The 25,406-nt window shown below is 30.4% G+C and overlaps 1 protein-coding gene across 2 annotated transcripts; it reads left to right on the top strand.

Moving 5' to 3' along the window:
• The first annotated feature begins 600 nt into the window (after positions 1–600).
• LOC135139386 (lysosomal alpha-mannosidase-like) lies at positions 601–24,794 on the top strand. Of its 2 annotated transcripts, XM_064069598.1 has the most exons (12): positions 602–929; positions 977–1,085; positions 1,142–1,223; positions 9,443–9,628; positions 9,683–9,888; positions 18,226–18,493; positions 18,543–18,965; positions 22,904–23,309; positions 23,354–23,694; positions 23,743–24,161; positions 24,210–24,490; positions 24,537–24,794. In XM_064069598.1, the coding sequence occupies exons 1-12, from the start codon at positions 837–839 to the stop codon at positions 24,744–24,746; spliced, it is 3,024 nt and encodes a 1,007-aa protein (XP_063925668.1). In that variant the 5' UTR covers positions 602–836; the 3' UTR covers positions 24,747–24,794. The 2 variants fall into 2 exon arrangements, with proteins under 2 accessions (XP_063925667.1, XP_063925668.1); XM_064069597.1 differs by having other exon boundaries at positions 601–929; positions 23,743–24,490.
• The last annotated feature ends 612 nt before the right edge of the window (positions 24,795–25,406 follow it).

Here is a 25,406-nt window from a genome sequence, read left to right as displayed (position 1 = left end):
TCAAAAAAGATATAACAAATAACATGAAAACAAAACCGCTTTACGTAGAACAGAATGAGTTCTAGAATTACAACTGAGGAAAGAAAAAATCTTCAAAGCATTAAAATTTTCATATCTGTAGAGATATGCCAGTAGTAAAGAGATTCGTTTTAGTTCATACATTCTGGGAAATCGTTGATGTGTGAGTAAAATGAGGACGAGTCCCAAGATGAATCTCTGTAAAATGAGAAGTTGTTTTCTAATAATTTTTAAGTAGCTTTTCATTTAACAATTCCTGGTCTGCCATACTTTATTGCATTCTGAATCATTTTTCGAAGAGTTTTGGACAACTTTCGTTCGATTTCACGTTTTTTAACAAAACAATTTTTTCCACATCTGGGTTTTTGCTGAATTAAAATTTCAGTTAATCGTTTAAAATACGTAAATGATCAGTTTCACTTGCAATGATTCAATTTCTTTGTACAATTTTATTATTACACTGTTTAAACCGTCCGAATAATCCGTTTCACGGACAATGATTCAGTTTTATTGTCCGATTTTGAAAAAACCCGATCACATCATTGTATTGGCTTCGTACTACCATTACCAGCCGTGCATTTCAACCCACTCTCCCATCACCCAACTTCGCCGTATTCGCTTCCAACAAAAGCGTTCCCCCTTCCCAGCTAAGGTACTTCCCGGGCACAAAATCCGTCCGACGCTGAACCTGGTGCAGCCTAGCAACAATATATCTCCAGATATCCAAATCTCAAAATCGGTACTCGTCTCAAAATCTAAAGTGGCGCTCGAGTTTCCATAAACAAGGAGCACAACATGTAAACAGCACAGGTCGTACCATGGATCATCGAACAGTGCTTGTGGTACTCTCCTTGAACTTCCTAGTGGCTGCAGTTCCCGTCAGACGAGACTCAAAAGCGGCCACTTGTAACGTAAGTACCGCATTTAGAAAGTCGCGAAGTGGCGAATTTGTTTTCAGGCCTGCCATCCGACCGTTGAGGGGAAAATCAACGTTCATTTGATCCCGCATTCGCACGATGATGTCGGGTGGCTGAAGACCGTGGATCAGTACTACTACGGGTCTGGAGGTAATTGAACTGCTTGATTTCGAGCAAGGACAGTCGAGTAATTGTTAAATTGGTAGTTTTTACTAGCTATGAGACTGCAGGAGTGCAGTACATTATCAGCTCCGCCGTGGACGCTCTACGGAGTCATCCTGACAGAAGGTAAATTTTGTTGAGTCACGGTTTTTCTATGTTTTGATGTTGTTGGTGATAATTATCGAGGAGGTTTTATCAGAGTTGTTTTAATTATGTTATTGCTAGCTCGGGATTCGAAGCTTGTTTTAATGTCAGATTTAAATGTCAGTGGGCTAAAGATAATAAATCTTAATTCGAGTTTGTTTAAACTACTTTTTATGTCCAGTAGGTGGTTTTAATTTCTTGGTTATCGAAAAAGATTACGTATTTAAAGACAAAGTATTTAATATAGGTTTGGGTGTTCTTGTTAATCCGATTTTAATTTAATTTTTGGTGGTCACTGGGCCTTAATGTACCTATTGGAAAATAAAAATAGTCCATTGTTCCAGTGTGAACTGTCTCACTAATCAATCGTGAAAAATTTTGTTTATTTGAAATATCAGTTCTACAGTCTACATTTGATCCAGGTTTTGCAATATTTATTATCTCTATTATTGTATTTGCTAAATCAATAAATCAATAATTTTCTAACACAAATCGAAACTGTTAAAAAACTTAGAATCAATCTTCTTGATAGTTTGGTTGGAAACTAAAAAAACCAATAAAATGGGGAGGGAAGGTGGATGACGCTTGTCGATAAAACCGACTCCTCTGAAATCTTGTAAATGTTCCAAGGTTAACGTAAATATTTACGTTAAATATGGTAAATCGCTAATTAAAATTTTTGTTCATTCGTTCCAAAAACTTGTTTATTTCATCCCAAAATTTTGCTGAATAAATCCTAGCTAAAGTGTGCAAAATATGATGAATTGGTGACTCATTCGATATTTGTAATTTATCAGTCTGTCATTTTTATTTCAAAATTTGTGTTGTGTTTTTTGTTGATTTTCTGTGTTTCTTTTGGTAGTTTTATGTATTGTCCTCTTTGTCGCCTTTTCGGTGTTCCACTATTTCTCACCTCTTTGTAACATATTCTGTCGCTTTCTGTTACCCTTTTTGGCGTATTTTGGTGTTTTTTGTGTTTTTTCTTTTATGGCCCATTCTTCGCTTTTTTGTTGTCATTTTTCTTTTAGGCTTTTTTTTTAACTTTTCAACGTTTATTTTTGGGATTTTTTACTCCTTTTTTTGGGTCTTTCATTGTCGCCGTGTTTTTTTGTTTCTTTTGGCAACCTTTTTTTTGTAGCATTTTTTGTGCCATTTTTTATTGCTTTTATTCTGATCGCCCGTTTTTTTGCTTTTTTTGTTGCATTTCCTAGGTCCCCGGTTTTCTGCAGCTTTTTTTCGCCTTCTTTTGCTGTTTTTTGTGTCTCGTTTTTCTCTACCACTTTTTTTAACTCTTTTGTAGCATTTTTTGACGTTTTTTAACGCCTTTTTTCGTATAGTTTTTTTTTTTGTGGATTTTTTTGCCTCTTTTTTTGTCGTGTTTGTTTGACTCTTTCATTGTCGCCGTTTTTTTTTTGTCTCTTTTGGCAACCTTTTTTTGTAACGCATTTTTTTGTGGTTCTTTTTAAAGTTGTCTTTTTTCTGTGCCATTTTTTATTGATTTTATTCTTATCGTTCGGTCTTTTGCTTTTTTTTTGTTGCATTTCCTAGGTCCTCGTTTTTCTGTAGCCTTTTTTTCCCGTTCTTTTGCAGTTTCCTTGTCGTCATTTTTAGTCGGAGTTTTTGTGAACCTTTTTCTTGTCTTTTTTTTGTCGGTTTTTATTACCTTTTTGTGTCAACATTTTTATCTCGCTTTTGGGACCATTTTTTGACCTTTTTGGTCCCCGTTTTATGCTCCCTTTTTTTCACCTTCTTTCATCGCCCATTTTTGTTTTCTGTTTCCTTTCCTTTTTTCGCCTTTTTTGTCTCGTTTCAGATATTCTTTTTTTACTCTTTTTCTATAGCACTTTTTTTACCTTTTCTTATAGCACCTATTTTACCTTTTTTTGTAGTGCTTTTTGTGTTGTTGCAATTTTTGTCTTTTTTTTATGTTGCCTTTTTTTAATCCATTTTTTATTTCTTTTACTCTTATCCCCCAGATTTTTGCTTTTTTGCTGCATTTCTTAGGTCCTCTTTTTTGTAGCTTTTTTTCGCTTTTTTATTGTCATTTTTAGTGGGAGTTACTGTGAATTTTTTTCATCTCTTTTTTGTTGGTTTTTGTTATCTTTTTTTAATCTCTTTTTGTACGCTTTTTGACCTTCTTGGTCTTGCTTTTGTGCTCTAATTTTTTTTGACACTTTTTTGTGTCATTTTTTATCGATTTTCTTTGTCGGTTTTATGTGGATTTTTTGACGCCTCTTTGTGCTCATTCTTGGACTCCCTTTTTCGTCGATTTTTTTTTCATGTTTATTTGGCCCCATTTGGACTCCTTTTCTGTTTCCTTTTTGTATTTTTTTGTCTCTTTGACGCTTTTACTTGTATTTCTTTTGATCCCCTTTTACAACAGCGTTACTTTTTGTCGCCTTTTTCTGTATCTGTTTTTTGTTGTCTTTCTTGTAGCTTTTTCTGTCGTTTTTCTTTGTCGGAGTTTGTTGCCTTTCTTTTCGTTTTCTTTTGTCGCCTATTTTTGCGGTGATTTTGTTGGATTGTTGTGTGCATTTTTTCACCTTCTTTTCTCGCATAGTTTTGTCGTTTTTTTGTCCTTTCTTTTTGTCACCTTTTTTTGTGTCGTTTTTTAAGGCCTTTTTTGACTCCTTTTCTATAGAACTTTTTTTGCCTTTTTTGTAGCATTTTTTATACCGTTATTTGTAGACCCCTCTTCTGCAGCCGTTTTCGTAGCAGTTTTTTAAATCTTTTTCGCACCGTTTTTGACCACTTCGCTATAGCCTTTTTTCTAACCTTTATTTTTGGCGTCTCCTTTTTCTCGTCTTTTTTTGCTCTTTTATTGTGGCTTTTATTTGTCTTCTGTTTTGTCTTCTTTGTATTTCCTCCATTGTCGCCTCTTTTGTGTTTCTTTTGTTTTTATGCCATTTTTTGTTGCTTCTTCTTTGCCAGTTTTTGTCGCCTTTTTTCTTTGATTTTTGGTCCCTGTTTCTTTATCGTTTTTTTTTGGCGTTTTTTTTGTGATCATTTTTTGTGTAAGTTTTTGTACACTTCATTTGCTTCTTTTTCCTATATTCTGCTACCTTGACTTGTTCTTTTTCTATAGCACTTTTTTTACCTTTTCTTATAGCACCTATTTTACCTTTTGTTTGTAGTGCTTTTTGTGTTCTTTTTATGTTGCCTTTTCCTTTTGTGCCATTTTTTTTGCTTTTATTCTTATCGCCCGTTTTTTGTTTTTTTTTGCATTTCCTAGCTTTTTTTGGCCTTCTTTAGCGACTTTTTTTTCGGCATTTTTAATCGGAGTTTTTATGAATTGTTTTCTTGTCTTTTTTTGGCGGTAACTGCTACCTTTTTTTGTCACCTTTTTTATCTCTCTTTTGGACCATTTTTTTACCCCCTTGGTCGTATTTTTTTTTATTCCGGTTTTGTGATCCCATTTTTTCGTCTTCTTTTGTCACCTGTTTTTGCAGTTTTGTCGGATTGTTGAACAGTTTTTATCACCTTCTTTTATCGCCTAGTTTTGTCGTTTTCTGTCTCCTTTCCTTTTCTCACCTTTTTTTGTTTCGTTTTTGAGAGCCTTTTTTTAGTCTTTTTTCTATAGCACTTTTTTTAAACTTTTTTTTGTAGCATTTTTTGTCGTTATTTAACGCTTCTTTTGTATCGCTTTTTTGTGGATCCTTTTTGCCTCTTTTTTTGTCGTGTTTGTTTGGCTCTTTTATTGTCGCTGTTTCTTTTTTAAGTTGTCTTTTTTTTCTGTGTCATTTTTTATTGCTTTTATTCTTATCGTCCGGTTTTTTGCTTTTTTTTGTAGCATTTCCTAGGTTCTCGCTTTTTTGTAACCTTTTTTCGCCTTCTTTTTGCAGTTTTTTATCAGAGTTTTTGTGAACATTTTTCTTCTCTTTTTTTTGTCGGGTTTTGTTACCTTTTTTCTCACATTTTTTTGTCTCTTTTTTGTGTGTGATTTGTTGTATTGGATTGTTGTACATCTTTAATCGCCTAGTTTTGTCGTTTTCTGTTTGTTTTCCTTTTGTCACCTTTTTTTGTCTCGTTTTTGAGAGCCCTTTTTACTCTTGTTCTATAGCACTTTTTTTTTACTTTTTTTGTAGCATTTTTTTAGCGTTTTGGCGTTTTTTTAAACCCTTTTTTTCTTTTTTGGGAACCTTTTTTGTTGCGCATTTTTTTATTGCAGTTTTTGTCTTTTTTTATGTTGCCTTTTTCTGTGTAATTTTTTATTGGTTTTATTCTTACCGCCCGGTTTTTTGCTATTTTTTGTGGCATTTCCTAGGTCCTCGTTTTTTTTTGTAGTCTTTTTTTTCGCTTTCTTTTGCAGATTTTTTGTCGACATTTTTAGCCGGGGTTTTTGTGAAGTTTTTTCTTCTCTTTTTTTTTCGGTCTTTGTTACCTTTTTTGGGACCTTTTTATCTCTTTTTTGGCCTTCTTGGTCGTCTTTTTTTGACACTTTTTTGTGGAATTTTTTATCGATTTTCTTTGCCGATTTTTTGTGGACTTTTTTGACGCCCCCTTTTCCTCCTTCTTGTACTCCCTTTTTGTTATTTATTTGGCGCCATTTTGATTCCTTTTCAAACTTTTTTCTTTGTCGGAATTTGTGTGTTGTTTTGGTCCCCGTTTTCTGCCCCCTTTTTTCGTCTTCATTTGTCGCCTATTTTTGCCGTGATTTTATCGGATTGTTGTGCACATTTTTCATCTTTTTTTATCGACTAGTTTCGTCGTTATTTGTCTCCTTTCTTTTTGTCACCTTTTTTTCTCTCGTTTTTTGGGGCCTCTTTTGGCTCCTCTTCTATAGAAATTTGTTTACCTTTTTTTTGACATTTTTACACACCTTTTTTTATACCGTTGTTTGTGGACCCCTTTTGACTCCTCTTCTACAGCCGTTTTAGTGGCCCTTTTTTAAATCTTTTTCGCACCCTTTTTCACCACTTGTCTATATATAGCCTTCTTTGTAACCTTTATTTTTGGCGCCTCTTTTTTGTCGTCTTTTTTCCTCTTTTATTCTGGCTTTTATTTGTGTTTTTTTTTCATTGCACTTTATTTGCTGTATTTTTTGTCCACTTTTCGTCATGTTTATTTTGGAGCATCTTTTTTGTCTTATTTGTGTTTCTTTTGGTCGTCTTCTTTTTTTGCGGCGTTAATTTTTTGTTTTTGTTTTTTTTTTTTTGTTGGATTGTATGTGGTTTTTATGCCATTTTTTGTTGCTTTTTTTCGTCGGTTTTTGTCACCTTTTTCATTTTTTTGGTCTCTGCTTCTTTATCTTTTATTTGTTAGTCGCTTCTTTTATCATCATTTTTTGTGGAAGTTTTTGTACACATTTTTGCTCCTTTTTCCCATTTTCTGCTACCTTTTATTTTGTGGCATTTTTTGTCTTGTTCTCTGTTGTTTTATTGTTACGTTTTTATGTAGTTTATGATATTTTTTGTTGCCTTTTTTTAGTACCCGTCTTTTGTCGTTGATTTTGTCAGATTTTTGTGGACTTTCTATTTTTTTCTCCCTTTTTTGCTTCCTTTTTTGTCCCCTTTTTTTGCATTGATTTGGTTTGGACCCTTTTTGACACCTTTTCTGGCCTTTTCTGTAGTCTTTATTGTTCTTTTTTGTCCATTTCTTTTGTGTTTCTCTTAGTCGCTTTCTTCAACCGCGTTGTTTGTTTGTCTCTGTTTTTTGTTGCCTTTCTTGTGGCTTTTTTGGTGTTTTTCTTTGTCAGGGCTTGTTGCCTTTTTTGGGTCCCCGTTTTCTGCCCCATTTTTTCGTCTTCTTTTGTGGTCTATTTTTGCAGTATTTTATTTTGTCGGATTGTTGTGCACTTTTTTTTCGCCTTCTTTTATCGCCTAGTTTTGCCTTTTCTTAGTACATTTTTTTACCACTTTTCTACCATATTTGCCATTTTTTTTCACACCCTTTTTTTGTATGGTTGTTTGTGGAACCTTCTTGACCTCTCTTCTATAGCCCTTTTCGTGTCTTTTTTTTTAATCATTTTTCGCACCATTTTTCCCGCCTTCTCTATAGGTTTTTCGCAACCTTTATTTTTGACGCTTATTTTTTGTCATCTTTTTTCCTGTTTTATTGTGGCTTTTATTTCCGTCGTTTCTGTTTACACTTCATTTGCCCTATTTTTTTGTCATATTTAACTTGAAGCATCTTTTTTTGTCTTCTTTGTGTGTTTCTTTGATTGTCGCCTCTTTTGTGTTTCTTTTTATCGTCTTCTTTTTTGTTTCGTTAATTTTTTTTCTCGCATTTTGTGTCATTCTTATAGCATTTTTTCTTGATTTTTTTTTCCTTTTTTCGTCTCTGTTTCTTTGTCGCCTTTTTTGTCGCAGTTTTTGTAAATTTTTATTGCTTCTTTTTTCGATTTTTGCTACCTTTTTCTTTATTATAGCATTTTTTGTGTTGTTTTCTGTTGTTTTATTGTTGCGCGTTTTACGCATTTTTTGGTATTTTTTATTACCTTTTTTGGTACCCGTCTTTTGTTGTTAACTTTTTCGTCGGATTTTTGTGGACTTCCCCTTTTTTTGACGTCTCTTTTTGTCCCTTTTTTGCTTCTTTTTTTGGTCGCCTTTTTTGTATAGTTTTTGTTTGGACTCTTTTTGACTCCTTTTCAGGTCTTTTTGTAGTTTTTATTGCCTCTTTTTGTTGCTTTTCTTTGTGTTTCTTTTGGTCGCCTTCTTTCTGTCGCGATACTTTTTTTGTTTTTTTTGGCTTTTTTTTATTTGTCGGATTTTTGTGAACTTTTTTACCTTTTTGTCGATTTTTCGCTCAATTTTTTGGTGCCTTTTTTCGTTTCGTTTTTTTATGACCTTTGTTGTGGCATATTTGTTCCTTTTTTGACGCCTCTTTTTTGTATCGTTCTTTGTACGTTGTATCTTTTTTTGTTTCGAACGTTTTTTTATTACCTTTTTTAATTTTTGGCCTGGATTAAACAACAATTTATTTGTTGGTAATTCAAATTCACACGACTAATTACACAGCGATTATGTACAAAAATAATTCCGGCGCAACTTGTCTGGATTTTCTCAACACTCGCTGTACTCGACTTGTTCGCTGAATAATCCTTGTTCTCTGTTTAAACCCATACTTCCTTCTCGATGTTCGGTGATCGGCATCTTTCTGGAATACCAATCGCGAGTTCCGCTTCCAGGCTTTTCTGTAGCGAACGCCATCCGGCCACATCATCGACGATGAGTCATTATCGCCGTATTTGCTAGAAGGGTCTCGAAGACCCCTAGGCGTCGTACCGGGGCGGCGTATGGGTTTATTTCTCGAAAATGTGAAGAACACCCACAAATTCATTCAAATCAAACTAATTTCTACGTGACATTCTTCCGATGTATAAATATAAATAAACACTGCCTAGTGCTGAAGGACAATGGGTGTTATTTATGCCTCTGGTTTTTTACTTTACAGCGGTTATCACAGAACGAAAATCGTAAAATCAAATTTTATCATTTTTTAAAAAAGCTGGATTTGTCGGATTATACTTGTAGTCTTCGGCCAATTTTTTATTGATCAAACTGAGAACCATATTCAAAACATTTTGTTTCATTGTGTTTTAATTAATAATGTTAGTCTTCTGTTTTGAGGAGACAACTCATTCAAATTAAACAAAATTCTACGTGACATTCTTCCGATATATAAACATAAACAATCGAAGTTAAGCATGTATACTGATAATAATACACTATTTTCCGATGGATATTTGCTTTGAATATATCTACACCACTGGTTTTTATTATATAAAGGTTATCAGAAAACACAAATTTTCTATTTTAAATATTTAGTCTGAATATACAGTCAATAAAAATGGAGTGCTTTAGTTTTTTTTCCCTCTAGAAAGAAGGTCTTGTTTTTGGCTTTGTTCTCACTTTTATAATTAAGTGCATTAAAAAAAAATAAACAAGAAAAATTTAGTAATAAAATCTAAAAATTTGAATTACCCTCGTAAATGATCCTGATTGATTAAAAATTCCAACTATGTCAACCCCAGACCCAAACACACTTAACAAAGTATTAGGGATTATCTTATCGGATTTTTATTGTATTTATGCAAACAGCTGAAACAATCCCGACGTAAATCGATGATTTATTATGTGTAACATCAACACAAAATCGCCAAAAAATAGATCAGGTCATGTAGTTTAAACAATGGATAATAAAATAAAATAAATAACATTACAATCTTTGTTTCTAATTAATTACGAAACCTCACACCCCAGGTTCATCCAGGTCGAGACCGCCTTCTTCTGGAAATGGTGGCGGAACCAAAACGATGCAGTGCGGCAGGACGTGGTTGATTTGGTTAATAATGGACAATTGGAGATTATTAATGGGGCTTGGTCCATGAATGATGAGGCGGCGTCTCATTACCGCTCGACCATAGATCAGTTTACTTGGGGCTTCCGGTAAAAGTGCATTAATTACGAAAAACGAATTATTTGGTTTGTGTTTGTCCGCAGGTTCCTAAATGATACTCTGGGGGAATGTGGACGGCCGAAAATTGGATGGCAGATTGATCCTTTTGGTCACAGTAGGGAACATGCGTCGCTTTTGAATCAGTTGGGCTTTCAAGGGTTGATTATTGGACGTATTGATTTCAGGGATAAGGAGAAAAGGAGGGCGAACGGCAATTTGGATTTTCTGTGGCGGGCTAGTGACAACTTGGGTATGGAGTTTTTCAGAATTTTCATCTTTACTGTGGAAATACTGAAGTTAAAACTAAAATGATGTTTGCTATCAACTCCAAAAAAAGGGACATAATTAACATTTATTTGTTTATCCCCTATGGAATACTGATGACGTCATCTCAAAAATAAATCTGTCGTATTTTTAGTTTTTTATCACGTGTGCGATGTAATGTGTCATTGAATTTATTACACAGATTGAAATGATAGGATTACTAAAAAATCCGAACACAATGGAGAATGTTTGTGTTTGGGATTTTTTACTGTAATAAAATTGATGAAACATATTACATATTACATTGCACACGTGATAAAAAATTAAAAATGTTCATTATGTTTCCGATTTGATAAAAAATATCAACTTTATGCTAAAACTTAATACATTAATCTTTCGGAGTTCATCCCACTAGTTAATTTTGTTTAGAACAAGATTATCAGCTTAAAATTTGGCTAATCGTTTTTGATAAAACATTTAATTTTTAAGAATGATAAAAGTTTACTTAATTTTTTTGTATACATGCTAAGATAAAAAATATTACTAATTCAATTACTTACAATTTGTTTGTTGCGCGCTTGGAGGAAACCTGTATGTGTAAGCTGGACTTAAGGGAGACCGCTTACTTATTTTCCGAGCGACTGGATACTTTCATGTTTTTGTGTCGAATTTTGTTATACAGATAATATCCGAAATCACTGGATCCATTATTGTCAAAAATTGACGTCATCTACAAATTTTGCGATATATATTTAAATTTTGTAAGATAACATGTGGTTTATGAATCCGTGTTGAATTTTTATTTTAGCCGTCGAGATTTTTGGAAACAAATCAAAATTGTACAATTTTTCGTTTTCTCAAGTTTTCGAATTTTCGATTTTTTGGCTTATCGATGTTTTAGATATTAGTTTTGGAATTTTTCAGTCTTTTGGTTTTTAAATTTTTCGAATTTTCAGTTTTTCGATATTTCAGTTCTGGGATTTTTCAAATGTTCTATTTCTCGACTTGTTTGTTTTCCGATTTCTCAATTTTCTCAAGCTTCAGTTTTACGATTTTTCAATTGTTCGATTCTTCATTGCTTTTTTTTCGGATTTTCAGGTTTTCAATTTTTCAATTTTCCAACTTTACAATTTTTAGATTTTTCAAGTTTCTGCTTTTTCAAATTTTCGATTTTTCTAATTTACCACTTTTCACTTTTACGGCTTTTCAATTTTTTCTCGGTTTTTCAATTTTTCGATTTTTAGATTTTTCAACTTACCGATTTCTAAATTTTACGACTTTTCGACATTTAGATTTTTAAATTTTTCGATTTTTTGATTATTCTCTTTCTCAATGTCTTGACTGAGATGTTTCGGTTTTGGCATTCTTCGGTCTTTTGATTTTTAAATTTTTCGACTTTTCAATTACTAGATGTTTTAATTTTTCAATTTCTCGAGTTTAAATTTTTCCATACTCAATTTTTCGATATTTCAGTTTTGGGATTTTTCAAATTTTCCATTTCTTCATTTATTTATTTTTCGATTTCTCAATTTTCCAATGTTTGTTTTACGATTTTTCAATTTTTCGACTCTTCATTACTTCGATTTTTTAATTTTTCAATTATTGGCGTCTCTAAATTTTCGATTTTTCGATTTTTTAGATTTTTATGATTTTCCGATTCTCGACTTTTTGATGTTTCGGTCTCCCGACTTCTGATTTTTCGTTTTTTCGAATTTTCAGATTTTCAATTTTTCAACTTCACGATTTTTAGATATTTCGCATTTCTGATTTTTTTAAATTTCGATTATTAGAATTTTCGACTCTTCGTTTCGATTTAACAATTTTTTGATTCCTCAGTTTTTCGATATTTTGGTTTTTCGATTCTACAATTTTTATTGATTTTTTAAGTTTTCGATTTTTGGATTTATTGATTTTCCTATTTATCGATTTCTCGACTGTTAGATGTTTCGGTTTCTCGACTTCTTCATTTCACAAATTTTCATATTTACAATTCTACAATTTTTCGATTTTTCAATTTTTCGGTATTTCAGTTTTGGAATTTTTCAATCTCTCGATTTATAAATCTTTCACCTTTTCGATTACTCGATTTTTCAATTTTTCAATTTCTCCTTTTTGAATTTGTCGATTACTCAATTTTTCGATTATCAGTTTTCAGATTTTTCAAATTTTCCATTTTTCGATTTGTTTATTTTTCAATTTCTCAATTTTCTGACGTTTCAGTTCTACGATTTATCAATTCTTCAATTCATTTCTTCGATTTTTCAATTTTTGGGGTCTCTAAATTTTCCGATTTCTCGACTTTTCCATGTTTTGGTTTTTCGAATTCTTGATTTTTCGATTGTTCGAATTTTCACGTTTTCAATTTTTCAATTTTTAGAATTTTTACATTTTTCAGATTTTTGACTTTTTAAATTTTCGATTTTTCGAAATTTCGACTTTTCGTTTCCACCATTTTACAAGTTTTGGATCCCTCAGTTTTTCGATATTTCGATTTTTCGATTCTTCAAATTTTTCAAATTTTAGATTTATCGATTTACCTAATTCTCGATTTCTTGATTTATTTTATTATTCAATTTCTCAATTTTCAGATGGTTCAGATGGTTCAGTTTTATTGTTCTTCGATTTTTTGACTTTTCGATTTTTTGACTTTACGACTTTCCAATTTTTAAATTTAAAAATTTTTCAATTTTCTTGGTTTTCCTATTTCTCGATTTCTCAACTTATTCGATGTTTCGAGTTTTGAATTTTTCAATTTGTGGCTTTTCTAAATTTTTGATTTTTCTATTTCTCGGCTAATCAATATTTCGATTTTTCGATTTCCCAATTTTTCAATTTTTTGAGTTTGGCACTTTTCGACTTTCAGATTTTTCGATTTTTCGTTTTTTTGATTCTCTCATTTCTCGATTTCATGACTTCTTGATTTTTCGATTTTCAGGTTTTCATTTCTACAATTTTTCGATTTTTCATGTTTTTGATTTTTCAATTTTTCATTTTTTTAAATTTTCGATGTTTCGATTTTTTGACTTTTCGATTTTTTGATTTTACGACTTTCCGACTTTTAAATTTTAAAATTTTTCAATGTTTGGTTTTCCTATTTCTCGATTTCTCGACTTATTCGATGTTTCGATATTGCGACTTTTTCATTTTTCGAATTCTCAGGTTTTCATTTCTACAATTTTTTGATTTTTTAGGTTTTTGATTTTTCAATTTTTCGATATTCCGATTTTTCGACTTTTCGTTTTCTCGATTTTACAATTTTTCCATTCATCAGTTTTTCGATATTTCAATTTTTTGATTCTTCAATTTTTCTTCGATTTTCCCATTTTTCTATTTTTCGATTTAATCAATTTTTCGATTTCTCAATTCTTTCATTTTCGATTTCCCAATTTTCCGATCTTTTAGTTTTACAGTCACCAATTTTTAAATTTATTCATCAATTTTTTCTATTTTTAAAATTTTGGATTTTTGAATTTTTCAATTTTTGGCTCTTCTAAATTTTCGATTTTTCGATTTCTCGGTTAATCAATCTTTCGAATTTTCGATTTCTCAATCCTTCAATATTCCTCGATTTTTCAAATTTCGATTTTTCGTTTTTTATTTTCTTGTTTCTGGATTCTTGACTTTTAAATGTTTCGGTTTCTCAACTTCTTTATTTTTCAAATTTTCAAGTTTTCAATTCTACAATTTCTCGATTATTCAGGTTTTGGACTTTTCAATTTTTCGATATTTCAGTTTTGAAATTTTTCGGTTTTTGATTTTGAAATTTTTCAACTTTTCGATTACTCGATTTTTCAATTTCTCGTTTTTGAATTTTTCGATTAGTCAATTTTTCGATATTTTAGTTTCCGGGTTTTTCAAATTTTCCATTTTCCGATTTATTTATTTTTCAACTTCTCAATTTTCTGACGTTTCAGTTATACGATTTTTCAAATTTTCAATTCATTTCTTCGATTTTTCAATTTTTCAATTTTTAGATTTTTCAGGTTTTCGACTTTTTGAATTTTCGATTTTTCGAAATTTCAACTTTTCGTTTTCACCATTTTAAAAGTTTTCGATCAATCAGATTTTCGATATTTCGGTTTTTCGATTCCTCAGTTTCTCTTCGATTTTTCGATTTATCTATTTTTCGAGATCTAGATTTTTTTTATTATTCAATTTCATAATTTTCAGTTGATTCAGCTTTGCAGTTTTTCAATTTTTCGATTCTTCAATTTTCCTTCGATTTTTAAAAATTTCGATTTTTCGATTTTTTGGTTTTCCTATTTCTTGATTTCTCGACTTTTTTGTGGTTTCGGTGTCGCGACTTTTTCATTTTTAGAATTCTCAAGTTTTCAATGCTACAATTTTTTTAGTTTTTTGAGTTTTCAATTTTTCGAATTTCGATTTTTCGTTTTCTCGATTTTACAATTTTTCTTTTCATCAGTTTTTCGATATTTCAGTTTTTCCATTCTTTAATTTTCCTTCGATTTTTCCATTTTTCTATTTTTATTTTGCGATTTCCCAATTTTCCGATGTTACAGTTTTACGGTCACCAATTTTTGAATTCATTCATCAATTTTTTTCTATTTTTAAAATCTTGGATTTTTGAATTTTTCAATTTTTGGCTTTTCTAAATTTTCGATTTTTCGATTTCTCGGTTAATCAATCTTTCGATTTTTCGATTTCTCAATTTTTCGATATTTCAGTTTTACGGTTTTTCAATTTTTCGATTCTTCAATTTCTCAATTTTTCAATATTCCTCCATTTTTGAAATTTTCGATTTTTTTATTTTTATTTTCCTATTTCTGGATTTCTCGACTTTTAGATGTTTCGGTTTCTCAACTTTTTTATTTTTCAAATTTTCAAGTTTTCAATCCTACAATTTTTCGATATTTCAGTTTTAAAATCTTTCGGTCTTTTGCTTTTAAAACTTTTCAACTTTTCGATTACTCGATTTTTCAATTTCTCGTTTTTGAATTTTTCGATTAGTCAATTTTTCGATATTTCAGTTTTCGGATTTTTCAAATTTTCCATTTTTCGATATGTTTATTTTTCAATTTCTCAGTTTTCTGACGTTTCAGTTCTACGATTTTTCAATTTTTCAATTAATTTCTTCGATTTTTCAAATTTTCAATTTTTGGAGTCTCTAAATTTTCGATTTTTCGATATCTTAGGTTTTTTGATTTTCCGATTTCTCGACTTTTCCATGTTGCAATTTTCGACTTCTTCATTTTTCGATTGTTCAAGCTTTCACGTTTTCAACTTTTCAATTCTACAATTTTTAGATTTTTCAGGTTTTTGACGTTTTAAATTTTCGATTCTTCGAAATTTCAACTTTTCGTTTTCACCATTTTACAAGTTTTCTCGATTTCTAGAATTTTTTATTATTCAATTTCTCAATTTCCAGATGGTTCGGCTTTACGGTTTTTCAACATTTCGATTCTTCAGTTTTCCTTGGATTTTTTAATTTTAAAATTTTTCGATTTTTTGGTTTTCCTAGTTCTCGATTTCCCGACTTTTTCGATGTTTCGGTATCGAGACTTCTTCACTTTTCGAATTCTCAGGTTTTTATTTCTACAATTATTCGATTTTTTAACTTTTTGATTTTTCAATTTTTCGATATATCGATTTTTCGACTTTTCGTTTTCTCGATTTTACTATTTTCCCATTCATCAGTTTTTCGATATTTCAGTTTTTCGAATCTTGAATTTTTTTTCGATTTTCCACTTTTCTATTTTTCGATTTAATCAATTTTTCGATTTCTAGATTCTTTCATTTTGCGATTTCCCAATTATCCGATGTCCCAGTTTTACGGTTTACAATTTTTTGAATTTATTCATCAATTTTTTTAATTTCCGATTTCTGAATTTTTCAATTTTTGGCTTTTCAAAATTTTCGATTTTTCGATTTCTCGACTTTTCTATTTCTTGAATTTTAAACTTTTCGACTTTCAGATTTTTCGAGTTTTCAGTTTTTTTATTATTCCATTCTTTGATATTTTAATTTTTAAGTTTCTTCAATTTTGGATTTTTGAGATTTCGATTTCTCGTTTTTCTATTTTTCGATTTTTCCATTTTTCAATCTTATAATTTTTTATCTTCTTTGACACCTCGGTTTTTCGATTTAAATTTTTTTTTTGACATTTCAATTTTTCTATATAACTTTTTGACTTTTTAAATTTCATATCTTTTAGTTTGTCGATTTCGCAGTTTTTAGATTTTTTAAACTTTATTTAGTTCTTAATTTTTCCGGTGTTTCGATTCGTTTTTGTTTTTCAAATTTAGATTTTTCGGTTTTACAATTTTTCGTTTCTTCAGTTTTCCCTGAGTTTTTCAATTTTTGATTTTTCGATTTTTCGACTTTCCGATTTCTTAATTTTACGACTTTTGGACTTTCAGAATTTTGAATTTTTCGATTTTTTGGTTTTCCTCTTACGGTTTCTCGACTTCATTTTTCGATTTTCCAGGTTCTCGATTTTTCAATTTTTCGAAATTTCTGTTTCAGGATTTTTCAGTCTTTTGATTTTTAAATTTCGACTTCTCAATTACTCGATATTTCAATTTCACAATTTTTCGAACTTCAATTTTTCCATACTCAATTTTCCGATATTTCAGTTTTGAGATTTTTCAAATTCACAATTTTTCGATTTCTCAATTTTCTGTTATTTCGGTTTTTCGATTTTTCAATTTTTCTTCGCTTTTTTCAGTTTTCAACTTTTCGATTTATCCTTTCATCCATTTTTCGCTTTTTAGATATTTTTTATTTTTCAATTTCTCAATTTCGAGATGTTTCAGTTTTTCTATTGATTGATTTTATCAATTTTTCGATTTATCGATTTTTTTATTTTTCGATTTTCCGAATTTCCAATGTTTCAGTTTTATGGTTTTCAATTTCTATTTATTAAAGTTTTCGATTTTACATTTTTCAATTTTTTACTTTTCTAAAGTTGTTTTTTCGATTTTTCGATTTGTCTACTATTCTGTTTCTTGAATTTGGGACTTTTCGACTTTCAGATTTTTCGATTTTTCAGTTTTTTTATTATTCCATTTTTTGATATTTTAATTTTTCGATATTTTCAATTTTGGATTTTTGAGATTTCGATTTCTCGTTTTTCTATTTTTCGATTTTTCCATTTTTCAATTTTATAATTTGTATCTTTTGGATTTTTCCATTTTTTGACATCTCGGTTTTTCGATTTAAAAATTTTTTTTTACATTCCAATTTTTCGATATAACTTTTTGGCTTTTTAAATTTCATATCTTTTAGTTTGTCGATTTCGCAGTTTTTAGATTTTTTAAACTTTATTTAGTTCTTTATTTTTCCGGTGTTTCGATTCGTTCTTGTTTTTCGAATTTCGATTTTTCGGTTTTACAATTTTTCGTTTCTTCAGTTTTCCCTGGGTTTTTCAATTTTTCGATTTTTCGATTTTTCGACTTTCCGATTTTTTAATATTACGACTTTTGGACTTTTAGAATTTTGAATTTTTCGATTTTTGGTTTTCCTCTTTCGGTTTCTCGAGTTCATTTTTCGATTTTTCAGGTTCTCGATTTTTCAATTTTTCGAAATTTCTGTTTCAGGATTTTTCAGTCTTTTGATTTTTAAATTTCGACTTCTCAATTACTCGATATTTCAATTTCACAATTTTTTCGAACTTAAATTTTTCGATACTCAGTTTTCCGATATTTCAGTTTTGGGATTTTTCAAATTCACAATTTTTCGATTTTTAGATATTTTTAATTTTTCAATTTCTCAATTTTCAGATGTTTCAGTTTTTCTATTGATTGATTTTATCGATTTTTCGATTTCTCGATTTTTTTATTTTTCGATTTTCCAATTTTCCGATGTTTCAGTTTTATGGTTTTCAATTTCTATTTATTAAAGTTTTCGATTTTACATTTTTCAATTTTTGACTTTTCTAAAGTTGATTTTCGATTTTTCGACTTTTTCTTTCCTCGATTTTAAAGTTTTTCAATTTCCCCAAATTTCAGTTTATCGATTCTTCAATTTTTTTATTCCGATTTTTAGCTCTTCGATTTTTCAAATTTTCCGCTTCCTGACATCTTGGTTTTCCGATTTATAAAATTTTTCGAAATTTCGATTTTTTTCATTTATCGATTTTGAAGTTTTCGATTTCTTGATTTTTCAAAATTTTAATTTAAGGAATTTTTTCATTTCTGCATTTTTCAATTTTTCGATTTGTTAAGTTCAATTTTTTTTAATTTCAATTTCTTAGTTTCAATTGCTTGTTCTTGTTCAATTTCGAATTTCGATTTTTCGAATTTTAGTTATAATTTTTTGAAATCTCGATTAACCGATATTTCGACGTTTCAATTTTTCGATTCAGACAACCCAAACCTCTTCACATCCATGTTCCCCGACTTCTACGTGTCCGAGCCCGGCTTTTGCTTCGACATGATTTGCAACGAGCGCCCAATCAACGACGACGAAGAAAGCCCCGACTACAACCTAAAACAAAAAGTCGACCAATTCGCACAACGCATGGACACCTACATCTACTACTACTCCACCTCCAACCTCCTCATCCCAATGGGCGGAGACTTCAACTACCAAGCGTCCGAAATCAACTTCTCCAATCTAGACAAACTCATCAAGTACGTACCCATTCTATATCACCTCCCGTCACCATAGAATAACTTCCAGAGGCTTCAAAAACCACACCAAATACAACGTATTCTACTCAACCCCATCGTGCTACATTCAGGCCGTTAATAACGAAATCAGCAAAAACTCGATGAAACTGACTACGAAATCGGACGACTTTTTTCCATATGCGTCAGACCAGCACGCCTTCTGGACCGGGTACTTCACGTCAAGACCCACTTCCAAGAGGTACGAAAGACAAGGCAGCGGTGTTTTGCAGAGCGCTAAGCAGCTGGCAGCGTTTTCCAAAACTTTTGGCAAAGATGTAGATGAATCGTTGAATGAGTTGAGGGCTGCGATTGGGATAATGCAGCACCATGATGCTATCACTGGTACTGAAAAGCAAGCAGTGGCGGATGACTACGCCCGCTTGGTGAGTAAAGGTCTGGCGAAAGCGGAGGCACCTGCTGGACGAGTAGTCGGGTAAGTACTATTCTAGTCTCCAACAGCTACATCTGGATTTTTTCAATTTTTCCATTTGATTTTTTGTTTGTTTTCTAATTTTTTAAATGTTTAAGACATGTTCAATTTTTAGGGTTATTTAAAATTATTAGATTTCGAGTTTTTTGAATTTCTTAGCTTTCTTGGATTTTTAAATTCTTTGACTTTTTGGATATTTTTTAAACTTTTGATTATTTTCGATTTTTTGGATTTTTGTTTTTTTTAAATCTTTGTGCATTTTCGATCTTTTATTTTTCAGATTTTTGAAATTATTGGCTTTCTTGAGTTTCTTGGGCTTGTTGGATTTTTTGAATTGTTTGGAATTCCTGTCTTTTTTTGTTTTTGTTCTTTTGTTCGTTCTCTAATTTTTTTAATTGTGTGGATTTCTAAGATATTTTCAATTTTTTGGATTTTTAGAATAATTGGGTTTCCAATTTTTTGAGTTTCTTAGGTTGCTTGTACTTTACAGATTTTTGGATTTTTTAAATTCTTTGACTTTTTGGGTTTTTTTTAACCTTTTGAATATTTTCGATTTTTTTCAATTTTTGAATTGTCTAGATTCTATGGACATTTTTGAGTTTTTCCGATTTTTGGAATCTTTGGATTTCTTGAGTTTCTTGGGCTTTTTAGATTTTTTGAATTGTCTGGAATTTCTGTTTTTTTGTTGTTGTTTTTTGAATTTTTTTGGGGATTATGCGATTTTTTCAATTTTTCTATTTGATCTTTTGTTTTCTAATTTTTTGAATTTTTTAGATTTTTAGGGCATTTTTAATTTGTATGATTTTTAAAATTATTGGATTTCGAGTTTTTTGTGTTTCTTAGGTTGCTTGGATTTTTTAGGTTTTTTAATTTTGGATTTTTTTAATCTTTTGAATATTTTCGATTTTCTATGATTTTTGAATTTCTTAGATATTTTATACATTTTCAGTTTTTTGTATTTTTCAGATTTTTGTAATTGTAGGATTTCTTGACTTTCTTGGGTTTCTTGCATTTTTTTTAATGTTTGGAATTTCTGTTTTTTGGGGATTATTTGATTATTTCCATTTTTTGCATAATTTTTCTTTCTGCGCTTTTGTTTGTTTTCTAATTTTCTGAATTTTGTGGATTTTTAGAATGATTGGATTTCGAATTTTTCGGGCTTCTTAGGCTTCTTGGATTTCTTTTAATGTCTACAATAGTTTCGATTTTTTTTGGCTTGTTCGAATTTTTTGGATTTAATCACTTTTCTGATTTTTCTGATTTTTCAGACTTCGAATTTTTTTATTTTTCGGATTTTTTAAATTCTTTCACTTTTTGGATTTTTTGTGCTTGTCAGATTTTTGGATTCCTTGGGTTTTTGGACTTTTTTAATTGTTTAAAATTTCTGTTTTTTGTTTTTTTTTGGGATTATTCGATTTTTTTTTTCGGATAATTTTTCTATTTGCTCTTTTGTTTTTTGAATTTTGTGGATTTTTAATATCTTTCAATTTTTTGGGTTTTTATTTTTTTAATGGATTTCCAGTTTTTTGAATTTTAGGTTTCTTGCATTTTTTGAAGTTTCGAGTTTTTTTATTTCTTTCATTTTTGGATATTTTGAATTTTCGAATTTTTTAAATTCTATGGACATTTTCGATTTTTTGTATTTTTCCGATTTTTGCAATTATTGGATTTCTTAAGTCTTCTTTTGGGGATTATTCGATTTTTTTTCAATTTTTTTGGATAATTTTTCTATTTGCTCTTTGGTTTGTTCTCTAATTTTTTAAATTTCGCAAATTTTTTAAAAATCTTCAAATTTTTTAATTTTTTTTCTCTTTTGAATATTTTCGATTTTTTTGAATTCTTAAATTTTTTATATTATTTGGACATTTTCGATTTTTGTATTTTTCAATTTTTGGAATTATTGGCTTTCTTGAAGTTCTTGGGCTTTTTGGATTTTTTGAATCGCTGGATTTTCTGTTTATTTTGTTTTTTTTTGGATTATTCGATTTTTTTCCATTTTTTGGATAATTTTGCTATTTGCTCTTTGGTTTGTTCTCTAATTTTTTTAATTTCGCAAATTTTTTAAGAATCTTCAAATTTTTTAATTTTTTTCCTCTTTTGAATATTTTCGATTTTTTTGGATTTTTAAATTTTTTATATTCTTTGGACATTTTCGATTTTTGTATTTTTCAATTTTTGGAATTATTGGCTTTCTTGAAGTTCTTGGGCTTTTTGGATTTTTTGAAACGTTTGGATTTTCTGTTTTTTTGTTTTTTTTTTGGATTATTCGATTTTTTCCATTTTTTGGATAATTTTTCTATTTGCTCTTTTGTTTGTTTTCTAATTTTCTGCATTTTGTGGATTTTTAGAATGATTGGATTTCGAATTTTTCGGGCTTCTTAGGCTTCTTGGATTTCTTTTAATGTTTACAATAGTTTCGATTTTTTTTGGATTGTTCGAATTTTTTGGATTTAATCACTTTTCTGATTTTTGGGAGTTTTCAATTTTTTCTGATTTTTCTGATTTTTCAGACTTTTCGAATTTTTTTATTTTTCGGATTTTTTAAATTCTTTCACTTTTTGGATTTTTTGTGCTTGTCAGATTTTTGGATTCCTTGGGTTTTTGGACTTTTTTAATTGTTTAAAATTTGTGTTTTTTGTTTTTTTTTTGGGATTATTCGATTTTTTTTTCGGATAATTTTTCTATTTGCTCTTTTGTTTTTTGAATTTTGTGGATTTTTAATATCTTTCAATTTTTTGGATTTTAATTTTTTTATTGGATTTCCAGTTTTTTGAATTTTAGGTTTCTTGCATTTTTTGAAGTTTCGAATTTTTTTATTTCTTTCATTTTTGGATATTTTTAATCTTTTGAATATTTTGAATTTTCGAATTTTTTAAATTCTATGGACATTTTCGATTTTTTGTATTTTTCCGATTTTTGCAATTATTGGATTTCTTAAGTCTCTTCTTTTGGGGGTTATTCGGTTTTTTTTCAATTTTTTTGGATAATTTTTCTATTTGCTCTTTGGTTTGTTCTCTAATTTTTTAAATTTCGCAAATTTTTTAAAAATATTCAAATTTTTTTATTTTTTTTCTCTTTTGAATATTTTCGATTTTTTGAATTCTTAAATTTTTTATATTATTTGGACATTTTCGATTTTTGTATTTTTCAATTTTTGGAATTATTGGCTTTCTTGAAGTTCTTGGGCTTTTTGGATTTTTTGAATCGCTGGATTTTCTGTTTATTTTGTTTTTTTTGGATTATTCGATTTTTTTCCATTTTTTGGATAATTTTGCTATTTGCTCTTTGGTTTGTTCTCTAATTTTTTAAATTTCGCAAATTTTTTAAGAATCTTCAAATTTTTTAATCTTTTTCCTCTTTTGAATATTTTCGATTTTTTTGGATTTTTAAATTTTTTATATTCTTTGGACATTTTCGATTTTTGTATTTTTCAATTTTTGGAATTATTGGCTTTTGAAGTTCTTGGGCTTTTTGGATTTTTTGAATCGTTTGGATTTTCTGTTTTTTATGTTTTTTTTTGGATTATTCGATTTTTTCCATTTTTTGGATAATTTTTCTATTTGCTCTTTTGTTTTTTGATTTATAATATCTTTCAATTTTTTGGAATTTTACAATTATTGGATTTTGAGTTTTTGAATTTATTGAGTTTCTTGGATTTTTTTTCGGTGTTCGAAATTTTTAATTCTTTGACTTCTGGATGTTTTTTAAACTTTTGAATATTTTGCATTTTTTTGGATTTTTGAATTTTTAGATTCTTTCCACATTTTTGATTTTTTTATTTTTCAGATTTTTTTGAATTATTTGGAATTCTTGTTTTTTTTGTCTTTTTTTTGGGGAATTTTTTTCGGATTATTCGATTTTTAAATTTTTTTGGATAATTTTTCTAATCCTTTTAATTTGTGGATTTTTAAGACATTTTAAATTTTATTTTGTATTTGTAGCACCCTTTTGAAGAAGGAGTCTGCAGCGGAAGTCGATTTGGCTCTTAGTACTTGTCTTTTGTCAAACGTGAGCATTTGCTTGACGTCCCAAAAAGACAAATTCATGGTGGTGGTACAAAACCCATTGTCACGACTAATCACTCACTATGTGCGGCTGCCCGTCGATGGTACTAGTTATAGAATCACGGGTCCTGATGGTGAAGAAGTTTACGACGTTTTTGACACTATTCACAGTTTTGACTATGTACAAGAGCAAGTAGTACCGAGTTCCAAAGAGTTGGTTTTTGCGGCTCGCAATGTACCGCCTTTGGGGATCAAACTGTACTATGTTGAAAAAACTGACGCTGCTTCCAGTTACAAACCCTTCAAAAGTGGTACTAGTGGTGACGATTATTTCGGGACGGAGGTTTGTGGAAGATTTAGTAGTACCACGATTACACACTTTTGCAGATGAACGGGTTCACCGTTGACGGAAGTACTGGAAGGTTGTCCTCTGTTACTCTAAGAGGTGGTACCTTGGGTATTACGCAAGACTTTCTTTACTACACGGGTTCAAACGGGAACAACGGTGGTGCTGAAAATCGGGCTTCCGGTGCCTACATTTTCAAACCAACGAAAATTGAGGCAGTACCTATTGTGACAAATATTTCAGATTTTAAAAGTGCTAGAGGGAATCTATGTGATGAATTTATCCAGGTTTTGAATAATGAAGTCAGCCAGATTATTCGGGTGTACAAAGGGGATGACGATGCCTATATCGAGTTTGATTGGTTGGTGGGAAATCTTCAATTGTAAGTGGTCGTACCTAGAGTCGTCTAAAAATTAATAAAGAGTTTCAGTATTGACCAAAAGGGTAAAGAAGTGATAACAAGATTTATGGTGAGCGATTTTTCGAACGACGGAGTTTTCTGCACGGATTCTAACGGACGCGAGCAAATCAGAAGACAACTAAACACTAGAAGTGACTACGAGTACGACCCTAGTGAAGAACCAGTGTCTAGTAATTATTACCCAGTCACCACTAAAATGGTAATAAAAGATCTACAGAAAGGTCTAGAAGTGGCAGTTTTGAACGATCGAGCCCAAGGTGGTACCAGTTTACACGACGGCGACATCGAATTAATGGTACATCGACGATGTACCAGAGACGACGCTTTTGGTGTCCATGAAATTCTAAGCGAGAAACAATACGACGTCGGTCTTTACGTCCGCGGCCAACACTATCTCACCTTCGGTACCATAGAATCCACAACCGACGGTACTACCAACCCCATTTCCCAAAAAACTCTTCAACTTTTGCTTCTAGATTTATCCACAGCTGCGTTCGAGCGCGAACTCGCCCAGAGAAAACTCCTCACACCCTGGATTCTCCTCTCCGACGCCACCACAACTTCCTTCAACTCCCTCGACAAGGTCCAAAATCTCGTCAACTTCCAGTTCGCGGGTCTCACAAGGTCGCTTCCCGTCAACGTCCAGCTGCTCACGTTCGAGCCGTGGAAGGACGACTCCCACATTTTGCGCTTCGAGCACATCCTGGAGAAGGACGAGGATCCCGTTTTGTCCCGGAGGGTCATGATTAATCTAGAGGTGAGGCTGGTGGGGGTAAGAAAGGGTGAATAAACTCGTGTTTTAGAATCTTTTCACCGGTTTTGATGTTATCGAGCTCGCGGAAACAACTCTCGGCGCTAATCAATTGTTGGACGACTACAACAATGAGGAAAAACTAATTTGGAACGGAATTATTCCCACGCCTTTAGCCAGATTGGATTCGGCTAATCCTCTACAAATTGAGCTGGGGCCTATGCAAATAAGGACTTTTATTGTGAAGGTTGCGAAGAAGTGAAACGTTGATGTGTAGATACTGGCTTTTTTAATAAATAAATAAATGTGTTTGTAGATTTTTATTTCCTGAGTGAAAAATTGAAAATAAAAAAAAATCAAAAAATCAAAAAAATGCAAAACTGGAAAATTTAAAAATTGGAAAATTGGGGAATTGAAAAATCGAAAATTAAACATTTTAAAAACATAATGAATAAACTATACAATCGGAAAAAGCATTGAAAAAATAAAGGAAATAAAAAAAACGAAGAAATGTGATATAAAATCGAGAATATGAAAAATAAAAAATAGGTGGAAAAAATAAAAATATTGAAAAATGTAGAAATCGAGAAATTATAAAACTGAAAGATATTTAAAAGTTGAAAATACTAAAAATTATGAAATTGAAAAATGGGAAAATTTAATTTTAAGGATTTATTCGCCAAAATTTTGAGACGATGTCATCAGTTTTTTGGAAAAATTTTTGTTAACCTTTTACCATGATTACGATAACCTTGAAAGGTTTGCAAGATTCATAGTTTTTTTACTAAAGTCAAATTTACAATATTTCGTTTTTTTGATTTTGCCCTTTGCGATTTTTAAGTTTCTCAATTTTTAATCATTCGATGTTTCAGTTTTTCGTTTCTTCAATTTTTCAAGTTCCAGATTTTGAAAAGTTTTCATT

This window comes from Zophobas morio, unplaced genomic scaffold, assembly GCF_036711695.1.
Source record: "Zophobas morio isolate AGI-343-1 ecotype UQ-CSIRO unplaced genomic scaffold, CSIRO_AGI_Zmor_V1 ptg000031l, whole genome shotgun sequence".
NCBI lineage: Eukaryota > Metazoa > Arthropoda > Insecta > Coleoptera > Tenebrionidae > Zophobas > Zophobas morio.
This window is presented reverse-complemented; position numbering and strand designations above follow the sequence as displayed.